Source organism: Hylobates moloch, unplaced genomic scaffold (assembly GCF_009828535.3).
Source record: "Hylobates moloch isolate HMO894 unplaced genomic scaffold, HMol_V3 SCAFFOLD_14, whole genome shotgun sequence".
NCBI classification, from domain to species: domain Eukaryota; kingdom Metazoa; phylum Chordata; class Mammalia; order Primates; family Hylobatidae; genus Hylobates; species Hylobates moloch.
The window spans coordinates 41,783,480-41,808,135 of record NW_026652289.1 but is presented as its reverse complement, the minus strand read 5'-3'; the positions used below and the strand labels follow the sequence as shown (position 1 = coordinate 41,808,135).

General features: G+C 42.1%; 1 protein-coding gene across 6 annotated transcripts in view; it reads right to left on the bottom strand.

Moving 5' to 3' along the window:
- Positions 1–16,487: 16,487 nt before the first annotated feature.
- NTRK3 (neurotrophic receptor tyrosine kinase 3) overlaps positions 16,488–24,656 on the bottom strand; it is a 386,596-nt gene continuing 378,427 nt past the window's right edge. For all 6 annotated transcript variants that reach the window (XM_058428011.1, XM_032175496.2, XM_058428010.1 and 3 more), the window contains one exon: positions 16,488–23,393. In XM_058428011.1, coding sequence (XP_058283994.1) covers positions 23,208–23,393 — 186 coding nt within the window. In that variant the 3' untranslated portion in view covers positions 16,488–23,207. The remainder of the gene's footprint in view (positions 23,394–24,656) is intronic.

Genomic DNA, 24,656 nt, shown 5'->3' with positions numbered 1-24,656 from the left:
GATGGTGTAAGACATTTGTCCAGGGATAGGAATAAGATGAAAGTCATACTTTCCAGATTCTTTATCCTTGCTCTCAAGGTCTCAGGGCATAATGACCATGACTCAGGGCTTGGGGAAAAGTTTCTATTTCTGGCCTATAAAGACACCACATGGGAGGGCAATGGTGGCCCTGGCCTTGGAGTCTCTTGCTTTGCAAGTTCATCTAACTAACCCTGACCCGACTGCCCTGAGAAGTCTTTGGAGAAACTATAATGTGTATACAATCATGTGTCGGTGTATATGTATCTGTAAGTCCTTGTGAGTTTACAAAAGCAGCAGAACATTGTCAAAATAGCATGGGCTTCGGAGTCAGATGAACCTAGGTTCATATTTCACCTCTGCCATTTACGAGCTGGTGTCGTTAGATGAGTCAATTAACCTCTTTGAAGTTCAGTTTTCTCAACTGGAAAATGGGATTAATAAAGTCCACCTAACCAATGAGCAGATGACCCTAAAATGGCAGATGCCACTCTTCTATGTCTCTTTCTATTGCTCAAATACTAACAGCAGGACAAATTTTTACTTTTGTGAAATATATTCTAGTTTGAAAGCTCTGGGAGCTGCTATTCTTCCTGGATCTATTTAGTGGCTATTAGTGACCTTCTCCTTGTGTGACAGTTAAAGACAAATGACCATGAGCAGGCTAGGCGAAGCTGGGGAGAGATGGATTGAATTTGATCCATGCTTGGAAAAGTGTGGAAGCTGGGACTTTTATTGTTTGATTTAACAAATCTTAATAGGGCTTGGCCTTGGGAGACACAAATCAGTAATGTAATCTTAGTGCTGTCATTGGCTCACCAGTTCTCTTTCATTCGAAAAAGCCTCCCAGAGAGTATCCAAACCCCATCAAGGACACATTTAATTCTCAGTAAAAGGATAGGCCACACTCAAGAAGATAAGAAGAATCATAATGATTATAATGTTGTTGATGACATGATGATGATGAGGAGGAGGAGGATGAAGACAATTGATAATGAGAATAATGATGGTGATGGTGATGGTGACGGCAAATGATTACTACCATTTACTCAGGGCCTATCAAGTGCAAGACCCTGCACTAAACACTTAGTGCATGTCTTCACATGACCTGGTACCATAACAACAGGCCGTAGGTATGACAATATTTTTTTATAAATGAGAAAACTGAGACCCACAGCAGCTAAATGACTTGCCCAAGGTCCCCATGCATGAGGAGGATGTTGGGATAATGAGAGTTATATATTTTCCTAGTGGTTTGGGGAATAAGGTGATGATGCTGTAGAAGTCAGAGTTTTCCTTTAAACATTCTCACAGGGAATACCAAGTAGAAACAAAATTTGCTTGTGGTCAGAGAGACATAAGGTTAAATTTTGTCCCTGACTCATACTTTCTTTGTGTCTTTTGGGAAGGAAATTAATATTTCTAAGACTTAGATTCTCCAAACCCCAGTTTTCTCACCTGGCAAAGTAAAGACAAAAATATGTAACTCATGAGGGGTGGTTATGATGAAGGTTTATTGACTTGCCCATCTGGTGCATGGGAGGTGCTTAATGAATGTCATTTTCTTCCTCTAGGACTGATGAAGGGCCAGAGCAGGTAAAGCCAGAGGCTGGGCCATATCAGTCCTGCAATATTGGACTATAGGAGTTGGTGCAGACAAAGCTGACTCAGAGTGACACAGAGGGGGGTCTTAACAGTGGTTGATGGCACTGGAAAAAAAACTCACAAACAATATTATGACCTCATTTCTCTAGAGAAAATATAAAATTCCTGTGAGCAATATACATCCAGTGTTTTTAAAAATCACCATTTTTCTCAACACATTTTATGATCAATCATTCCTGGATGAAAGGCCCTACATTTATAAGGTGAGAAGAAAACACCTTCAGAACTCTCCTGGGGTCTTTTGTCCAACCTTTGACTAAGTGATCATTTTGCTTCACCTACGGACTAGAACTGACGTAATAAGGAAAAGGACATGGTAGCCATCATCTATCTAGGCAAAAACTGGTGTGCCATACTTTCCTCTCCAGCCCTCTTCTAAATAGTCACACACCACTTTGACTCTGAGTTGCTCTTTGCTGATTATTCCACTGGTTCTGAATCACAAGTTATCCATCATAGGTGACCATCATATCTCTAATGTACAGAGGACTATCTATCAAAAGGCACAAGAGGATTTTTACAATAGTAAAATATCCCTCTCTAGGGGTGACAGGGCCCTAGCCTCACCCTCACAGGCACAACCAAGAGCTCAGAGCCCAGCTTACCCCAAAAAAAGACTGAGTCCCTGATTAGCATACCATCAATAAATACTGGAGCAGATGCCATGAAATTCCAATCAGAAGAATTTATAATGTGAAGTCAGATATTATATAGTGAGAAATAAATAAACAGAAATTGTCAGTCAAACTTGTGGCAGCTGGGGCCAGCATCAGAGGCAGTAAATGAACGAACTCCATAAATCACATTTACGATCGGCCCCATTGAGCAAAACTCTGCCAATGGGGCTTTCTGCTATGTATCAAGACACACTGGCTTGTTGCATCTCACAGAGGTGGAAAATGAGCAGGGCCAGTATGTTTCTGGAGCAGTGACTTAAGGGTGTCAGACCATGATTGAGACGTTTCCCTGCTCTCTAAGTCAATGTGTGCATAGGGCTTGGGAGAAGAGTTTTGGCTTCCCACCTAGCATGAAATTCAGCAGAAGGCAAAGACTCCTACTGAACTCTGATTAGGTGTTATCTCAAAACCCTAGCACTTGCTATGCATAGCTCAAAGTCACAGTGGGTGAGAACTTGGCTCTGTTCTGGGAGAAGCCCAGGGGAGTCTCTTTATCCAACACTCTTCTCTTAGCCAACATCCAAGTCATGGACAGAAATCTGCCCCTCCATTCGCATCTTATACTCTTGCTCTTAGCACCCTACTCCTTCTTCTGTTCACTATGGGATTCCCAGTACTAGGCAGGGAAGACGGTGTGGAGAGAGGGGATCTTAAATGCTTTTACATCTTCAGGCTCCAGCACTTTGTGCCACATCTACCTTAAAAGCACTCCTAAACTGATTGGTTACACAAATGAATTAATGGATAAATGAGTGAATGAATAAGTGGATAAATGAATGATTATCCCCAAAGAGATATGTCTTCCAAACTGCATCTCTGCTCTGTTTTCCTCAGCTTAAAACCCTCCACTGTTGTTTTACACAGGAGCTTCTATCCATGTAAAAGAGCGATAGAGTGGTAATTAAGACCATGTGTACTAAACCCAATTGCTGGGTTTAAGCCCTGGCTCTGCCTCAAGAAACTGGGTGGCCTTGGGCAAATTATATAAACCTCTAAGGCATGATTAGCACATTTATACAACAGTAATATTATTAGTACCTGACCCCATTAAGAGTATTAACTCATGTTGAGCCCTTAGCAGAGAGCTTGGCAAATACTGACGTTTGATTTGAATATGGATGTTCATGATCACATTCTGCACCTTCTTCCTTCTACCGCCTCTTTCCATTATATCTTAGCATTTGTCAGCTAAGACTGAGCTTGAGTGACAAGAGGGGTAGTGAATGTTCTGAAGATTCTGATGAGAATAGGACTGTGACTAGGACCCTCATAAAGATGGCCTTATTTAATTCAAGGCAGGGCTTTCTCCTGGGCCTTGAGTATCTGGCAATGATGTGTAGTTAGAAGATGGCCTTATCCAGCAAACTCTCTCAGACTGTACCATCCAGCTTCCCTTAGTAAGACTGAGACTCCTATAGAATTTTTAAAGAAGCTGACTCTTGCTATTTAACTGTCTTAAAGTCATTCCCTGGCTCTTGAAGCTAATCAGCAAGTGGCAAGCAGGGCAGTAATTAGATCCTCTGCTGAGCCCTGCATTGGAGATTTGAATAATTCAGCACATTAGTGATGGGGGAAAAGAGAGGTTAAAATAGAACATCTCCCTAGTTAATAGCTAAGTGATTTTGAGCATCCCAACAGGAGAAAAGAACAGGTCATGGGCCAGCACAAGAAGCCCACCATGCCTTGAAATACTAAGGAAATGGGTCCTGAGAAGATTAAGCAGTATTTTTGGGAGCTCACTCCTATATCTATCTAAAGTCCATACCAAGATTTACCACAGACAGGAAGATAGCTTGAGGCCAGGAGTTTGAGGCCAACCTGGGTAACATAGTGAGACTTCATCTCTACAAAAAGTAAAAATAAAAATTAGCCCAGGTGTGATGACATGCACCTGTGGTCCTAGCTGCTCAGGAAGCTGAAGCAGGCAGGAGGATCACTTGAGCCCAGGAGTTTGAGGCTGCAGTGAACTATGACTGTGCCACTGCACTCCAGCCTGGGCAATATAGTGGAGATCCTGTTTCTTAAAAAGTAAATTTTAGGCCAGGCGTGGTGGCTCACGCCTGTAATCCCAGCACTTTGGATGCTGAGGCGGGTGGATCATGAGGTCAGGAGATCGAGACCATCCTGTGAATGGTGAAACCCCCGTCTCCACTAAAAATACAAAAAATTAGCCAGGCGTGGTGGTGGGTGCCTGTAGTCCCAGCTACTCCGGAGGCTGAGGCGGGAGAATGGCTTGAATTCGGGAGTTGGAGCTTGCAGTGAGCCGAGATCACGCCACTGTACTCCAGCCTGGGTGACAGAGCGAGACTCCGTCTCAAAAAAAAAGTAAATTTTAATTTAACTTATTTATTTTTTTTTTAAAGAGTGACCCCTACCTTGGACATCAACTTTCAGATTAATTTCCACCTCTGCCCTGTGTCAAATGAGCACCTTCTTGGCATTTCTGCTCTCAGTGCCATTATGAACAGCCTCCAGGTTCACTCTCAGCAATGGCTAGTTGCTATTTCTAAAGTATCTTCCTTAAACCCCAGCTTTTTTGTGTCACCAGTGAGATGCTGATATTTTAGGACCAGGTGATCTTTATAAGACTATTTTACCAGCCATGCCCTCCAGCACTGGAAGATGCCTTTATTTGGGAGATTGTCCTAGTTCTTATGCACCTGAGAACCCTGGCCACAGGCAGGTAGTTGAATGAGATTATCAGTCAAGGACCTTCCAGACTTAGGAGGCCATAATTTATTCCAGTCCTCGGATTGTCATCTCAAATTAAATGTCAAATAATGAGACACAAGGGCATGAGGACAGTCTAAAGTGAAGCTGCACACCTCCACAGCCTCCTTGGCCTTTGTGTGGTGTTGGAAGGACTTCCTGAAGAAGGATGGGTTTGAGGCTATGTGGGATGGGACCAGAAGTCTCTCACAGTGCTTTGGTCTCAAGCCATCACTGGAGTAGACCATAAAAAGGTCAAGCCTTAGGCCTAGATTTCAGAGGACATCCAAAATCCTACCTTGAGAAACACCTATTTTTGCCTTCAAGCAGCCTAATTCTGCTCTAGCTGGCTGTCATAGGAAGCCACTGATGCAAAGGTAGCCACATTCTGGGAAGAAGAGATATTTCCTTCATAATGAACATGCTTTCAGGTTGTCCAGAATTTTGGATCCTGAGTGTCTCCATGAGTGAGTTGAAGAGGTGGCATAACAATGGCACTTTGAGTGTTGTACAAATAATCTGGGGCTTGGAGAACGAGAAATCCAGTGCAATGCAGCAAACATCCATTAAATGTGTACTGTGTTCATAGCATTGTACAGAGAATATTCACTTTTGCCTGGACCAACTTAATGCAAGTTCTACTTATTCATCAAAAGGAGTTTCTATACTGGGGACTTATATCCCAGGCCTACAACAGGTCTACTTATGACCCTATAATTTATGTAACCTTCTGGGGGTAGGTGTAAAATATATTGGAACAATTGAAAACCAAAGGTTTCTCTCTCTTAGGTCTGCCAGCATCTTTCACAGGGACATCATCTTTAAAAAGAGTGTTTGAGTTTCTTCTCACACAGACCCAAAGGATTTAACCACACACAAATTACACATTTTTAAGTGATATGAACAAATATTCTAGGGATGAAGACATTTTTGATCCATGTAGTTGAAGAAGTTATTTCTATCACTGTCTAAACCCCAAATGTAGTATTGTAACTTGATTCTCAGCAATGGGCTTTGAAGAGAAGTGTGCTTAAAGAAAAGCAGCAAGTTTACCATGTGGCACAGCAAAGTGGCTGGTCTAGAAAGGGCTGGAGCATGACCAGGGGCTCTTATATTTCCTGAATTTGATTCTTCTCTTAATACTGTGTGGCAAGATGTAAAAGCTTAAGCCAGTGTTTCTCAAGTGCAGCAATTTTTACCCCCAGGAAGAACCTGGCAATGTCTGGAGGCATTTTTGGTCTTCACACACTAGTGGGGTGGGGGTGGAGGAGGCAGAGAATGCACTAATAAAAATGCTGACAAATATCATATGATGCACAGAAAAGCCCCCTACAACAAAGAATTATTTAGTCTAAAATGTCAACAGTGCCATAATGGAAAAACTCTGTTTAAACCTTTCTACATCTCTGTTGAACTCCTGTTAGTGGAATTGCAACCTGTGCTTCCTGTCTCTCTTCCACATTTTATCCTAGAACCCATCAATGTTCTTGAAATAAATTAATGAAAATAAGCGTGAAATGTTATTAAGGAAACACATTATATGACATAAAGCAGAAAATAAGTAGACAAAGAGAGGGAAATTGGAATGAAAAGAGAAGAAAGGGAAAGAGTTTTAAATTAATTATGCTAAAGGATAATAAAATCTTTGGGGTAAATGGATATTCAAAAGAACATATTTTATCCTACTTTGAGAGCTTACTCAAATGATTATAACTGGGAAGTTGAATATCAACATATCAGGAGTAATAGGATATCACAAAGACACAGAGCTGGAGATATTCAATCTTTTCCTTGGGACCCAGTCTCAAATAATAATTGCATGTATGTTCCCCTTACAACCCTCATTTCCATCCAATGTTTAACTTATAGCCTACCTTAAAAATTGTGCAATCTCCTTTTCCTCTCAGAAAAGCAAGGTTCAAGCTCTCAAGTTGATACTGGATCTCATGATCTTTGCACACATTCGAACTTTTCCAAACTTTCAAACTACATTTAAATTCAACATACTTCCCTACTACGTAATGAATCCAAATAAAACAAGGACATTGTTGTTTTATACTTTATTTGAGAAGAGACCCTACATAAACTATGTCAGGAGGATACAGGTCTACACACAATTTCATCAATCAATAAATGGATTTGTGAACATAACATTGAAGATATGATACTATGAGAAAGACAGACATATGACCAAGGAGTATTTACAACTCTCACTTATGATATATTTATATTGAAGATGGGTATATACATATATACATGTACATGTGCATATACATACCTATGTCCATACATACACACACATATATACATATATATGTATAAAATGCTTTTAAACAAAAACCAAGAAAAGAGTTCGCCTTCCTGTAGTGATTAACCATTTGAAAGTGAAGAATGGTTGATTTGTATTAGTGTCATGGTGTTAAATCTCTGCCCCCACATTTAACTTCAACACCCATAGATTCCGATGAAGACATACGTTTGCCTTGAGATGGAAGCATGAGGGTGAAGAATGGGGTGATGGGTATGGGGCCGAGACTGAAAGACATGCACAATGGGAGAAACGACCTTTGGTGATACCATTAAATCATCCTTTTGTATTAAACATAAATTATTAATACAGTTTAAAAAAATAATTTTCTGTTTTCTTTTGAGGTTGGGGAGAAAGGAAGGGTGAGATGAAGAATAGAGGATGGGCATTTGCCTTTTCAACATATCCCTTAATATCAACTGAGAACACACCCCTCTAACCTGTGGCCATCTTATCAAGTTAGAATTTTTTTTTTTTTTTTTTTTTTGCATAAAGGACACCTTCACATAAGAGTTTTACTTAGACAATAAACCTCTTCTCCAAAGGCAAATGCAGTCATCATTTTAACTAGATTGATTCTCCAAGACTCGCCAGGATGCAAATAAAATTAGCATAGCCAATGCATTCACCTGTCATAAAGGAAAAGAATGAAGGAAACAGCACCTCAAGGAGGAGATACGATTAGTAAAACCCAGTTCTACTAAAACCTCAGACACTTATGTTAAGTTATCAACTTTGGGATCCAAATGATAGGAAGCAATCATGATCAGCACTTTCCAGAAGCCTGGGAGAAAAACAAACAAGCATCACGTAGGAATATTTCTAAGTCATAAAATACAAATGAGGAACGATCAATTGGGATTAAAATAAAGGGCATAAGATCCAGTTGAACGCACCTCAGCTCTGCTGTGGTCAACGTCTCCACCCATAAATGATGACTTGGCAATACTGTATTCATTGTTAAGCTTTCCTCAATTCAAGCCACACGTTGCTGCTGTTTTTTCTTTTCCAATATCTGTAAAATTAGCTTGGCCTCAGAACAGGTGTGCACAGGTATCAGGTGTCCCACATGCCACACATACCATTGTTCAGCAGTTGCCATAATCCAGCTAACCCTTCAGATTGCCAATATATTTATGCAAACATTGGGAAACACACACGAACACGTGGGATCAGACAAGATATAATAGCTTTACATATACTTAGTACAGAAGCTTAGGGAGGGGGGATGGAAATCAGTTACAACAGTACCTAAACTTCATTGGCAAAATTCCTCTCAGGGAACGTAATATCCTAATAATGCACTGAAGTAGGTACCAGCTGATTTTCCAGATATTGAAAGTTTGCTGCACAACATCAGCCTAAAGATAAAGGGACATGTAATGTCCAGTAGGAAACAAATCAGTGTATATCATTTACACGACAATAAATCCTTCATTTCCCTTGAAATAAGATATGTAAAGTAGCACTTAGTTTAATACAAGTTTTGTTCTGCTGTAGACCTAGCTGTAAAAAGCCATTCATGCAAAAAATTACTTCCAGTTTTAGCTGGATGTTTAAAGGACACTTCTCCTGAAAACAAGTCCCTTTCACTTAGGGAAGGGAAAAAAAAAATCCCACTTAGCCAGTGCCGGCCGAGAGTGGAAAATACAAGACTTTGGTGTTTGTAGGGCATTTGCCTTAAGAACCCAGAAGTAGCACTGAGCTCACCTCTAAAGAGGCAGAGAGCTAGACGCGCCCTTGAAAATTTTAGGAATTTTTTCAGAAAAAGTACGGAGAACTTTTATAAAATTGTATTCACTGGCCAGTTCCCTCCTGGGGCTTCTATTGGCATCATCTCTCCTTCTAGAGATGCCTGCTCTGCATCTCTAGTCTCAGGCCACATATCCCCCAGCCAGCAGATTGTTCCTCCATTAGTAGTCACTTTGCAGCTCCTTCCTCTCTGTTCTAAGGGAAAATAACTTGTATTATTAAGCTTTCCTATCCCCATACGTCCTTTCTGTACATATTATTTCTAAACTTTTTAAATATAGGAAGGTCCCTGGATTTAAATATAAGACAAACCCCTCTATTCTAAAGAACTCTAACAGAGGTGTTGGATGCTGCTCACCTCCAGTCTTCATACAAGTAATCTAGAGAATCTTGTGCCATGGCCTTTTTTGCAGGGCAAGTGTGAGCACTGGAATGAGATTCACTCAAGAGGACAAGGAATGGAAGGAATGGATGGCTACATCTTACAACTACTCCCAAGTTAGAAATCATAGCTCCACTGAACTTGCCCCTCTAAGATCTGGCTCTGGCCTACTTTTTCCACCTCATTTATTCCTAAAAGAAACCCCTTATTGTCTTACACCACTAAATGTTATGGATGTTATGATAAGCAACATGAAAAGGGAATGGAAAGAAAGGGATAAGATATAGGGGAAATTCAGAGCCTTGGATGGTACAGAGGCATTCAAAATGGAGGTTTTCTAACATCTGTGAGATAGAAGGCAATATTTACGATGAAACCTGCGGTGACTGACTTGCCTTCACAACACAGTATTCATCCTGACATGAGTGGAGAAGATGCTGACAATTAGTTAAGAGTAGACAGTGCTGACTCTAAGATGATATCTTTGTGTCATTGTGCTATATAAAAACTGGCCAATCACAAAGCAATGTGACAACATGTGCTTCTACTACCCTTGTTTTCTCAGTGCACCCTTCAGTCTGGCCTGAAGAATGCCACAAGGAGTCATTTGCATTCTTATTGTAATTGTTTAAGGCAAAAACAGCTGTTGAAGAGCACTCAGGGTTGAAGGGTGAATGCTGAGAATCAAAGAAGTGCCCCCAATGAGTCTCCAAAATGAATAACAGTAGCATCACTGGGATCTTTTCTGTCCCCAAACTTCATAGCTTCTGCTCAACTGCTGTGAAATATTGCCTCCAGATGCACACTGAGTCAAACATAGACTTGTACATTGTGAGAAATGTGCAGAAATTTTAAAAGGAAAGTGATTGTGTATAAGCAGTCCTTCATTTAGGGGTTTACGAGTCAGTGGTATGTTATAAAGACTTGTGTAGGGGGAGCCTACTCTAAAATGTGCCCTTCAAATGAAGTCTAGTGTATTTCTTTCTACTTCTCTGAGCCAGGAGGCCTGGGAGTGTTACTCCAAACCCATTTGTTAGGAGGTCAAGAATGTGACAGAGACAGCTAAGCTAGGCTTGGTAATAAATAAAAGATGTAAGCACCTTAAGAATAAAGTTTTCCAAGTTGAGGCCCCGGTAGATAGGAAATAAAGGAAAACAAAACAACTCATTCCTAGTCTGGGAGGTCAATCAGGAGAGCAGGCCCCTTCAATTCAGGGGGTTGTTTGCTGTCCCTGGTGCTGAAAACATACACCCAGGAATCGCTGCAGAATTTACACTCGGATGCGAGAAGCAAGAAATCCCGCTTATCAAACTAAATACTCTTTCAGCAAAAGCTGATTTCAGGTGACAGCCCTCAAAACATGTTCCAAAAGTCTTTTTTTTTTTTTTTTGTATGTGTGCCATTTCAAACAAAAATAGCCCTGAAGCAACCCTAGTTTTCCTGTGGAACAGTTAATGCATGCCAAAGTACTGATGTGGTAGCTCTCTCAAAATTCCCTCATGTTATTCATGAACCCTAAAACCTTGGAAAAGAAAGACTGTAAACAGATGCAGCATTGGGGTCTACAGTCCCCACCTCCTGATTTCTTTTTCTGATACCAGTTGCAGGTAAGAATTTATTTGGCTTGCTATGACTAAACGTTTCTGAAGGAAATATTTGGGTAAAACTTTACCATGAACTGCAACATGGGCCTCTGAATTCCTCTCCATTCCTAATTTTATTGTTACATTCTGAGAAAATAAACAAGGCATCATTATGCTAAAGAGAAAGTGTAAACTCATAAACAACTACATTCTATCTGCCTCTAACCCCCCACCAGCCGACACACACACACACACAGAATCTCAAAAAGTAAAGTCTACCTGAGAAATAACATGAATCTTCCCCCAACAATACACAAATCTTTGCCAGAGAGAAGAATACTGCTATTTTCTTTCACATTCAGAGTGAGAATTTTCTTGCCCCAACTTGCTTTCCTTTCATTTTAATTTGACAGTTCCTTAAGCTAACCCACCATGGCCCACACATAAACAAGAAGGGTTCTTGATGCTGTGAAGTGAGAGAAAAATAACATGAGTCATTTTCTGTTGCCTCCACATCTGATAGAATTGGAGGAGCCTTTACTTTGCGATATGAATACAATCAATCTTTTCTAGCCTGGGAAAGGAAGTATCCTAAGAAAGGCTAAACTCTCAGAGAAGGGGCAGATGGTGAGAAAGCACTGAAATAAGTTCTTGTTGTGCCTGTTAACATATCAGGTCAAACTTTCTCTACCTGGTGAGTTATTCCCCAAATGATATCCCTGAAATCCTTAAATAATCAGTCTTGTCTTTAGGCAGTTATATAGTGAAATGAGCTTGTTCAAGGCAGGCTTTAACAGTGCTGTGAAGGAGGTCATCCCCTCCAGATTATCAGAATAAATTATGAAACTTCACCCTGAACCAGTGACTAAGCCAAATAGATAAAGCATCCTCCTGTCTCCTTGTGTTTTTTAGAGCATTCTCCATCACTAGATACTCAAAGCAAAAAATGCTAACTGCAAAACTTCTAAAAAAACAGACACCAGCAAAAACTTCAGGAAGAGATGCCTCAAAACACGTCTCAAAAGCGGCTCCCAGTCTCTCAGCTCAGCACCCAGCAAGACTGCGTGCAACTGCCCAGAGAGTGGGCTCTATCTATTTGTCTGGCCCTGTACAGTTCACAGAGTATGTTAACAGTTATGATCTCATTTAGGGCTCAAATAACCCTTTGTGGCATGCAGGGGGTTGATAGTAGTTCCATTTTGTATATTAAGAAACTGAGGTAAAGGGCAGACCATGTTTTTGCAAGATCTCTCAGCAGGAAATAGAAATGTTCAAGTTCTCTGCCTCCTATTCCCATTATCCTCCCTCTACCACACTTTCCATCTGTTTTGCCATTTTATCCTAGAAAGTATTCAGAATATACCCCAACTCTTTCCTAAAGAAATAAAAGTGAAAAAAATTATAAATCTCATTGAATATATTAGAAGGAATCAAGAAAAGAAACAATATGGAACTATCCCCAGCATTAAAAAATATACATTTACATATATATGTAAATATATATATACACACACACACCCCTATATATATGTAAACATATATATACCATATAATAATAATCATATATACATGGGGTTATTTTAATATGTATATATATTAAAATAAGGGATTGGGTTAGACATTATGAATTTGTTTTTAATAGTACATATGGTTATTTGTGTTTTTCAGAGCCATTTAAGGAACAGAGTTGAAGTATCTACTGATACATAATGATTTGGGGAATAGAGGGTTTGGTCTTCCAGCTCCCTCAGCAATTTCTTCTATCTCTTTGTTTCTAGAAAGGAAGCATATTATCAGGTTCAGTTCTGTTCTTAAGATATAAGCCTTTCTGGTGACATCACAGAAAAGGTTTCATTTGATTGAAAAAGGCTTTTCCCCCCCTCTCAAGATTTGGATGCTCCTGCAAATCTGTGTGTCAATATTATAGCCACTTCACTAAATAAATAAATGCGTTGCTGACACGTGGAACTCCTCATCCATAGAAATATAGCATATCCAACTCATAGGGGCCTAGAAAAAATGAAAATTACATTTTACCATTTATCCATATAGTTAACAGCCAGAAAACAACAGAGGAAATTAAAAGAAAATGTGGGTTTAGAAAGGCTCCCCTTTCCTAACCAAGCCAGAAGGATGGTTTGACTTCAAAAAGACAGACTGAAGCATTATAACAGGCTTGTTGTCCCAGAGCCTCCTGTGCAAAAGCAACTGATGAGGCGCTAATGAGGTGCTAATCACTTGGTCCAGGGGACTGGACAGATACTGATGGCTGGGAGAACACACTTGTTTTCCTCTCTAAAAACCTAGGCTAAATCTCAAGCTTGGTTGATGTGCAGGCTAGGAAAGAGGGAGATGAGCCAATAGGGCTTTCCATGGTGTTTCCCTGGCCTTAAATGGTGGGGTGGGGAGCAGGGAATGGACAGCAAGTGTTCAGAGTTTGGACAGCTTCCAAAGGAGGGTCACAAGAGATAAACTGCCATAAAACAAAAATGGGACTGACTCCTCAGTGTGGGGATGTTTGCAAACTTGTTCAGGGCAGGACCTTGAGATGATATATAATACTTCAGTGATAACCAACTTGAGCAATGGATGAAAAACAGATTGGCTTGCCCCATCTCTGGAATTAGAGGGGCACAGGACTGCAATTAGTTGTCAGCTGCCCACATTAAGCTAAGGACACTCAAGTGACAATCTAGCAGGCTTGCGCCTATCCCAGTGCTCTTCTCCTGCCCCATGCTAACCGTTTTGGTTCACGTTCTAATTCAGTTTGAGTGTCTGAGCTTCATATCTGACTACTTGTTTCAGCCACAAGATAGGTTCAATAACCTGCTTAAACTACTTCACATTTACATTTGCACTTACTACTATTTTTACTCAGGAACAAATTCAGGACCATTTCTCCCAGAAAATTAGTTAATTAAATAAAATCTGAAACAAGTTTTGGTTTCTCGAAGAAAACCAGTCCCGTCTTTAAATATGAAGGTTTAAAGAAACTCAAGATTTAGTCTCCCTTGAAAAAGCCCTAATATCATGAGATCCAAAGTGCAGAAAGTCAAAGGGTATGTGTCAATAATAAGAGGAAAGATGAGCTATAGACGAGTTTAAGAAATCACACATGTGACGCACACTTCATTGCAAATGCATGCACACAGGGATCAACGGAAGTGACACAAATGGGGCATATGGATTTGCATACCAGTAGGATTGTGGAGGCTTTTGTGTGTGTGTGTGTGCGTATATGTACACGTGAATAAGTATCATAACATAAATAATTAAAAAGGTGAATGTAGCTTGCACTATGAGCATGAACACCTAGAATAAAACACAATGCTGATAATTGCTTTTAAATAAAGTCATCAAGATTGCCTCCGTGTGATTTTTACCTTTTTCAGCCCAGCAAGGTATCTTCCCAATTCATAAACACAACGTCCTTGGCTGGAAACTTTCAACTCTCCTAAAGAAATACCTAAGAATACGCAACGAGATTCTTATTATTTAAATGAAAGACAAGAGGCAAGTAGGAAAAACAATTTCAAAGGGAATTAGAATCAGTAAAATCTCAGAGAAAATTGTTATCCAGACATTAGGGTAAAGTATTCTAAAACCCTGAGGTAAGTTTCCAAAGATGCCTGCAATCATGCTGAGCAACTCTGTGGAGTCTGAAGGTGACTGAATCTAACCTGAAGGCCTTTTCTCAAATCTTTAGATGTAATCAATGGCCCTATTTTGCAGAGAAGTTGCAATTTCAGCTTTGAGATTCTATGTGGCTGTTGTGCCACAATGTGGAATTATAGAGTGAGTCTGGCTCATTCTGGAGCCAACCACTCCTTAAAGGGCTGACAAACAAATGCTTAGAAAACAGCTACATCTTTTGTCCCAGTTGGGAGAAACAGGAGCTGTGGCTGCCTCTCTTGTAAGGACCATAGGAAAGACCTGCACGAAAGACAAACACCTTGTCCTTCAGAATCCATCTGTCTGGCCTAGATGCAGTCATGACCTTGTTGCAATGGGATCTTGAATCCCTAGAGGATTGCAGAGCCCAGAACAGGGCTCAATGACTTAGGACACACTAATTCCTTTTAAACCATTTCACTTTGTTCAACATTAAGATATGCTGTAAAACTGTCATCAGCAGAGCGTTTTTCATGCCTTAATTTGCAGTTCCCTCAGGGGAAACCCAATATGATGACAATCTCTGTCACTCTGAGCAGAAAGCCTGGCTCAGCATCATGGTCAGAGAAGGCCAAAACCCCCTCACCAACTGTCAGATCTCAGCCATGGCTCCTCTGCTCCTGGAGGCTAAAAGTTTATGGACAGAGAAAGCAGGGTCAGGGAGGGAGAGGAGGGTTGCTGAGGGTGGGCCACCAAGGGTTCCAGATGGGATTTGTGGAGACACATCACATGCATCTCAATGAGCTTTGCAGTAAAATTCACTGCACAGAGGTTAATCTAGATGTCAACATCGTCTGATAGCACTGAAATTACTCCAGGGCAGGGCTTCTTCAGAAGTCTTAATATAACAGTCAATTCCATCCTGCCTACAGGAAATGAAAGTTTTCTGCTTTGTGTGCCGAATCATTCAGTGCCAATTTTCTCACTGTTTGAAGTCCAAACTGTTTGTGGCTCTGGGATTCACCTTGTATTAAGACTTTCATGGAGTTTAAGAAGCTGGATTGTCAGTCCCATGGAAGTAGGAGGATAGGAGCCAAAAGAAAAAGAAAAAAGAAGAAAAATGAAAAAAAATCTTCTTCACTGAGATTTACTTCTCCACTACAAATGGCAGAAATCAAATCACCTGGACTAGGTTTATTTATTCACTCCAGAGGTAGGCTCAGAGACATCAGTTACATGCCAGGTAGCTATTAAATTGAGACAGAACATGGACAGATCTCCAGTGAGGAAAAAAAAAATTGAATGTGTCCTACCATTTAACATATTACAAAATTAGTTTTTAAAAATAATATTTAAAACTCCCATGTGCTCTTCTTAATGAAAGAATAATTATCAGACTTGGACTTCAGTGTTTACACTTCTTGTTGGGTTTTAGGGATGTTGCATCTAAAAGAATGTCAGTGATCCAGCAATTCTATTACTGGGTATCTACCCAAAGGAAAAGAAGTCATTATGCATAAGAGAGAGAGAGATACTTGCACACATATGTTTATAACAGCACAATTTGCAATTTCAAAAAGTGGAATCAACCCAAATGCCCATCAGTCAATGCGTGGATAAAGAAACTGTGGTACACACACACACATATATATACACACACACACATATATATGTGTGTATATATATATATATACACACACACACATATATATGTGTGTATATATATATATACACACACACACACATATATATACATACGTATATATATGATGGAATACTACTCATCCATAAAAAGGAATGGATTAATGGCATTCGAAGCGACCTGGGTGAGATTGGAGACTACTATTCTAAGTGAAGCAATTCAGGAATAGAAAACCAAACATTGTATATTCTCACTGATATGTGGGAGCTAAGCTATGAGGATGTAAAGGTATAAGAATGACACAATGGACTTTGAGGACTCGGGGGAAAGTGTGGGAAGGGAGTGAGGAATAAAAGACTACAAATATGGTGCATGCTGCTTGGGTGATGGGTGTGCCAAAATCTCACAAATCACCACCAAAGAACTTATGTAACCAAACACTATCTGTTCCCCAATAACCTATGGAAAAAAAAAAAATATATATATATATATATATATAAAAGAAGTCTTGAAAAATAAAATAAAAGACTGTCAGAGTACACCGTAAGTATTTGAGCTCTCAATCTACCTTTGGCCTTTCAAGAAAGATGTCTAAACTTATCGTTGCCTAAAATGAGAAGAAACCAACTCCTTTTGTAAAATACTAAACTGAAAAGCAAGACCTGAGTGCCTCAGTGATTCTCAGAAGTAGATGTTCAACAGGCCTTTCCTCACCTCTGTTATCTCGATACATCTTCTATTACAAACTTTCCGCTTTGTCAACTAGAAGTATCCCCTGCAAGCTATGAATGTGAGTCATGACACTGAACAAAAAGCAGTATTTGCCTGGGCGATTAGGAAAAATTAATACAACTTACTGCCCTGCCTCCCTATGATGAAAGAAAGATAGCCTAGCTCACTGGTTCAAGACATTATCTCCTACTGCAAATGTCAAACTGGGTCTTGTTTTAAATTTGGAACTTAGAAGTAAACTAGAAAAAAGAGAATCTGAGTTTTATTTCTTTGATAAAGAATTCCAAGTACTTTGAAGGGACACCCCCCACACACACACAAACAACCCCGCCTCCACAGGTCTCACAGAAAAGCATCTATTCTAGTTCACTGACACTTGAGCGAAAGACAGTTCTTGTTGCAAACTATAGATACTTTTATAGGCAAATAAGGACAATATGCTTGAGGAGAATGTGCCATGCAGAGCCTCTGTCAGAAGCCAAGATTCAGCTCTTTAGGGTAGGGCAGCCCATGCTCAGAGCAAAAGTTCTAATACTCAATGCAGTGACACAAATATTCACCACACCTACTATGGTCAGCAGTGCATTTCAGAAAGAGCAATCAATGATCAACACCTCACATTCTCTCTGTCTCACCCCTCCTAGGGGGTGGTTTTCCCTGCAGTGCTGGTGGCGTCTATACCAACCCCCAAATAAGATGTGATAGAAATGGCTCCTGTGTGGTTATCTATCAGGCAACCAGGAAGAATGATTTTCAGATGTTCAGAATGTTAGTCAGCATAATTTAATTCAGAGAGCACCAAATGATCAAACTTTACAAGATGACGGATTTCCCATCGGAATCTTCCTGAATGTTTCTGAGGCCAGTTCATCTCCGGATTTCTTATCCCCAAGAATGGTAAGGTTCAAAGAGAATCCCAAATTGGAATCAATTTGCTGACTTCAAATAGGCCTTCTTTGAAGCCATTCCAATCAAATATATAGAAATAAATACACAACGTACATGTATGTATACTTTCTTTAGCAAGACACTCCCAGTATTATTAAGCAACACGAAAAAATTTTCCCAAGCCCGTATTGATGTCTTAATAATGATGCATAAACTTGGAATTTCCTTTAAAACCTGTTAAATATTGGCCAAAACAATTTATTTGGTATGAAAAAAGAAAGTGGAGCTTCAGGAACCAAAAACACAGTGACTTCAGCACCCAAGCCCTGAACTAAATCTGCCATTTTTTTTTTCTCTAAGGCAAATGCCCTTGAGTCTTCTAGCAGGTTGGTTCCCTACCAAAGAAGACAATAGACATCTCAGGGGCCTTTGGGACAGCTCTCTGGACTGCTGGCAGGTGGGTTCATTCAACAAACATCCCTAGATATTTCTTTGCTCCAGATTCCGAGCAAAGCACTAAAAAGACCCTTAATCTCAAGACTGTCCCTTGCAATCACTGTACTTTGAAGTCAAGGTAATACTGCCGCTGTTTGGTTTGGAAAAGGGGAGCAAAGAAAGTCATTAGTCATTCCTGAATAGAAAAGGACTTTGGTGAATAGTCTGCAACTTAAGACACTGCCCTCTTTCAAACATCCCGGCCTCTTACAATAAGCATTAAAAGATAAAAATCTTGTCGGATTTGACCCAGAGCTGATTGCCAGTGGTCTGCATGAGAGATGGGCAGGCCTCTCTCCACATCTTGGAATAGTTTCTGCCAAGTGTTAGCATGTTGGTTTTGAAGAGGGAAGGTTGACTAGCTGAGGAGAACAGCCTGGTGAAACGCAGGCAAGTGGCTAGGCCAGTAACCTCCTATGAAGAGCATAAAAATGAAGTCTCTGGCTTGTCTGCGTGGCTCCCTGTACAATATTCCTCAAATCTACCAGTCACCAGGCCTTCTTTCATTGCCTTCTATAATCAATCCTTTGCCATTGGTAACTTTTCTTCGTCTCCTTCCTTATCTTTCACTTTATCTCTTATTTTTAACAAGCAAGTATATATATATAAAACAGGTGGGACCAGAACGTAGCTTTAAAAAAATGAAAAGGACTCTAAAAATATCTATACAAACCTCTTAAGTGTCTCAGATGAGAAATTAGCTGATTTGGCCAAGGCCACGTAGATAACTAATAGCAAAATCAGAAATTTTGCTGGTTCACCCTGCCACTTTTCTACTTAACTTCCAATGCATCCTGTACTCTCCCAGCATGCCTGACTCACTTCTACTTCTGAGTTGAGTCTCGTGCAGCCCCAGAAGCTGGCTGACAGCTCTCCTGTTAGTGTTGGTTTCTGTAGTATTTAGCACCAAAATGACTTGCACTAGTGTATTCCGCAAAGTAAGCATCACTAGAGAAGAACATTAATGTTCAACCTGAACCCAGAAGGACCAAAGATCCTTTGCCTCAAGTGGGAAGCCTCTGTCTAGGAGTAATTTGTGCATGATCTGCTGAATGGAGGAAGCACCACCTCCTTTTTCTTGTTTGTTGACTAGAGGAGGCTTAGTGATGCCCAAGGTCCCCTCAGAGTTCAGGGATATCATTAGAGGGCAGTGTTAGGTTCACATCCAAAGAAAGAAGAACTGGGAGGTCCCATGGCCACAACACCCTACTCCAAGGTGGACATCCAACAGCAGGTCACTCTCACTCAGTCCAGGAGAGGATCTGGTGAGGTTGGCATGGCAGAGAGACCAGCCTGGGTGCCCTGGAGCATTCACCAAAAGAAACAAAAGAGCTCGCTTCAAAGCTAAGCTCTCAGAGTTGATGTGACACGGTCTTCTAAAATGTGGACTTTGGTATGGGAAAATGAGGGTGAAATGAACTGGAGTGGTCATATTGGCTAATAGGATGTCATTTCACAACACATTTCATCACATTAGGCTCTTAATAAATAAATAAATAAATAGACCGTCGACAGTGGTTTTCCGGCATGTAAGAACGCCAGGATGGGAAGCCGACCAAATGCTCCCCTCCTGGCTTACAGTCGTCTCAGACACTTCAGACTCTGAAATGTTGAGACAAGGGGCAAAGAAGGAGAGGAGTGTCTTATTGGAACTCAGCCTTGCCCAGGCCCAGTGAGCCCTCAGCTGCAACTGCCCTCCACCTATGCAAGGCTGTCCTGCCATTCCAGAGCAGTGCTGAGAAAAATGGCACAGTGACACAACGTTGTTAGAATCTAAGAACTCAGAGCTAGAAGGGGCCAGAGATTAGCAGGTGTACCCCTTATTCTGCAGATGGGGAAATTAAGATACGGTGGACTAAGCCTTATCAGTCCTGTCCCAAAATAGGAGAGACAGGTGTGTCCCAGTACACGCCACACTCCCCAGAGCCGTAGCGTACCCCTGCAATTTCCATGGCCTTATTTTCTGCCCCCTTTACTCTCCAAAATAAATCTTTTTTTTTAATCTGCCAAGGTTAATAAATCAAAGTAGACTCTGTATAGAGAGGACAGCCAGAGCTGAAGGAAGGCAGGTCTTCCCTCTCTACCCTTCCCTGCTCTGCCCCTCTCTCTCTCGCACTCTTCCACAGCCAGCTGCTTAAAATGGACATGGAAAGAACATGACCCCAAGATCAACGTGAAAGCCTGTGGGTTGCTAAGGTGCCAGCAATCTGACAACTGCAGTCTCCTTCAGTGCTTCTTGCTCCCCAAGGAATCACCTTCTTTCATTAGGACATGATGAATCGGTGCCCTGAAGATAAAACCATAGCACGGTCCTTATTCCCAGTTTTCCACCCATCTCCAACCCAGTTCTTCTCCTGCTTCTTCTCAGCCCATCAGTAACTATCAGTTTTGAAACACACAGCCAAGAAGACAGAAACCACACAGTGTTTTTTCAGGGGAGGATATGGGAGAAGGGAAGCAACAGGAGCATTGGTGCTTCACTTCTAACCAGAAGACACTTTTCCCTCAGGCCCCTCCAGACCACGCCCTCCCTGAACACCTGTTCTTAGCTACCCAGATCAAAGCCAGACTGTGCAGTTTCATCCAGCACTCACAGCCCCGGCATAGTGGTCCTCTAGGTGGAAAGACAAGAGGAGTAATTGCCCTAGGACAGCAAAGGGTTTTCTTGAGGTGGTCAATCCAAACAGCTTTCCCGCAAAGTCCTCAGGGGCTAGGAGCACAGCACAGTGAGAAAATCCACATCAAACTCCCATCTCACCTCCCTCCCCTCCCAGTCCAGCTAACCAGCCTCGTTGATCCCAAATCCCAACCATGGCTACAATCTGAGCACAGCTCTTTACTATTCAAATAAAAGTATTTGTGGGTCTACAAAAAGAAGCAAAACCACAAACACATAATTCAGTCCTAAACCCCACATAGGGAGGCCCACGTTTCAGATGCCTTCAGCTAACCAGGACGTCCAGGCTGCTGGCAGTCTCTTCAGCTGGCAGGGAAAAGGGTAGGCCAGAGGCCCCCGGGAGGTGAGCTCCAGTTTGGCAAAGGTCAGTCCCTTAGGTAGCTCTGTGCTTGGGGCGAGGCGGAGGGGCCCGGTAGCCTGGGAGAAGCACATCCTCTCCTCCCCAGCAGAGGAGCTCTGTGGGGCCAGGCTGTTGGCTTCCATGTTTCATGTGACAGGGAGGCCCAGAGGTCAACCCCACTGTGGTCTGTGGCAGCAGCCAGGAAGGCAGTGATTCCCCTGTGCTGGGGCGGAGGGAGCAGGCCCCAGCCCAGATGTTTCCTTCCCTCTCTCCGGTCAGGGCTCAGGCCTCATTAAGATGCCAAGCCTGCAGCACTGGCCGCTCATTGGACATCTCCCAGAGAAGCGTCAGCCCTTCCCCCACCCCAGCCCACAAAAGTGATTTCTCAGCCCCTGCGTTTTCACAACAGCTCAAAGGCAGATGCATCAATCCTCCCAGGGGCTGGAAACGTGAGGAGAATGCCAAGGGGCCTGGCGCAGGTGCCAAGTAGATTCTCCCCTGCTGGCTCTCACCCACTCCACTGCTTGCTTTCCTGAAACACTCACTGCTGCAGCCTCTCACTAGACCTGGCTTCCTTCCTTGGCAGTGGGGTTTACCTGGGACTCGGTAGAGACCCAGGAAGTGGAGTCTAGGCTCTAGGGAAGCAGGATGAGAAACTGAGAGGACCAGGGGGCATTCGTTATAATGACCTACAAATAACCAAGTCTCTTGCTATTGCAACCCTAAAGCCTGCTGTGTCTACATTCAAAGATAACATGGGGACCTGTTTCCTAACCCTCTAAACTTCCCAGGGGCCTGAAAGTGGGAGGTGAGGCCAAGGAATCTTTGCAATGATGGAAAAGACAGGTGGCAGTGTCTTGGCAGGGTTCAGGTTTCAGCTATTTTTCCTTCTGTGGTTCTTTTAGTCCAGAAAGTCCAGTTAAGTTCTGAGAATAGAAAGACACATCCTTTGCAACTCCAGCAAGAAGCTTACACCCAGGATGGATGCGGTCGGCTCTTGTCATGGTTTTGTGTTGTGGGGTTGTCTGTTCTGTGTTTACCCGTAGGTGCCATCGTTGATTCCCAAAAGCATCAAGATTACACTTTTTAGAACGGACAAATTAGAACATTGTCCTGAAGTGGAGGAAATGGGGAAGAAGTGGAGGCAAGGACCCTGCTCCAGCATCATTTCTTTGCTGAGCTCAGCCATGCGGTCCCCACATGTGCCTGTGGTGAGCTTCCGGGGTAACAGACGCACACAGCAGCGACTGAGCACCACCTTAACTCCTCCCGTCCCAGAGCTCTCATCCCAAAGATTGTCTCTCTGCACGGTCCAGGTCTTCTGCTCTGAAAAGCCGTAGCATTAGAAGCATGGGCCACAGCTTAAGTCAAAGGGAATTTTCCTTTGTATTATTAATATTTTAGAGTTTCTGAGTTGTTAAAGTCTTGTGGTTTTCTGTATCAGCAGCTTCTCTGTGTACTAGAGAAGGTATCTCTCTGTAGATATAGATTGATAGATAGTTAGATATATAAATATATATATATATATATATATATATGCCAAACTGCCTTACAGGGTTTTTTCTTTCTTTTTTTCCTTTTTTCAGTGTTGTATGTGTAGCAGGCACTTGAGTTTATATGAAGATGTTCGCTTCAGTCAAGGATGGAAGGAGTTGTGAGGTGGAAGGGAGATGTGAGGCAGGGAGAGAGGAGGCAACAGAGTATGAATTCATGACCACCAGCCACCACTAGCCAAGAATGTCCAGGTAGATTGGGGTGGCCTTCCCCAAAGCATGGAGGATTTTGTAGATCTCCTTGATGTTCAGCCGCTGCTGTGGTTCCCTCTGCCAGCACCCCAGCATGACATCGTAAACCTCTTTGGGGCAGACTCGGGGCCGCTCCAAAACACGACCTTGGGTAATGCACTCTATGACCTGAAAGAGTGAGGAGAACAAGGAAGTTACACCCAAAGCCCAGCCTTGGTCCTGTGGCTCAGACTCGGCAAAAAGCAACCACTTCCCGGATTAGTTTCAAGGCAGAGTCGAGGCTCTCACGAGCACAAGCTAAAGGCCAGGCTGCAGACAGCACTGGTATACTTGTCTGTCCAGTACACAGTGCAGTGAGCAGCACTGGCTGGTGGAGCCCTCTGCTGCCCTTCATACTCCACTTCTTGGGCCAGGCCCACATTGACCATTGACTCCCCATACTCTCTTCTCTCTTACCTCACTTTTCTTCTCTAGTCCTGAATCTTATCAGGATGACTGAGCTGCATTCATTTTTCACTTGATAGTGGACATGGGCTTCTGACCTGTCCCTCCCTCTCTCATGAACCTGCCTCACTTTGAAACTCCCCTGAAGGAGCTCTGCACCCTCTGGCCCCTGCATGCCTATCTCCTCTTATTTCTCATTCCTGGCAGGCTCCCAGTTGCAGACTCTGTGCAGGTCACCACACCTGCCTCTGAGTCACTACATAGGACCCTTTTGCAGCAAGACCCATCCTTCCCTGCTGTTTGCACTAAACCATGTTTCCAGTTTCTCTTGAAGTCCTTAACAATAGGACTAACTGCTTGATTCATCGCTGCCTTCTGGGTGGCCAGTTCAAGTCTGTTAACCTCAGGATCTCAGCATGCCCATCTGTAAGATGGAATCAAATGTCTGCCTTAACCACCCCCAGGAGTGTTGTAAGGATGAAATGAGACCACGAAAAGGGACTGTATGGCCCAACATACTGAAGGAGAAGCCATAAGGAGGAGTAGGAAGAAAACAAGTAATGCATGCCTGGCCAACCCCAGCAGGCCACTTGAGACCCAAGTGTATAATTTGCAATGCATTTCCAATTCCTCAAAGACACTTCTTTACTGACACTGAATATGTGCATTTTCAAGGCTTCATTGTCTAGTTTTTAGGTTGGTTTTCACTTCTCCCTAACTCTACCACTGCATAACTTTGGTCAAGTCACTGACCCTGAACTTCAATTTCTGCATTTAAAGATTGGTCATAATGATAAAAATACACAGAATAATCTCTAGCTCAGCAGCTGAACAAATATTATTTCCCTTCTCTGCCCCCATTAGTCTGTATCTAATTAGGCAAGAGCACTGTCTTTTTTCTCCTTTGCATGTCCCTACGCTGCTCATCAGTGCCTTGTCTCCAGTATTGTCTCATGTCACGCTGACTTTGGGAAGACTGGTCAAACC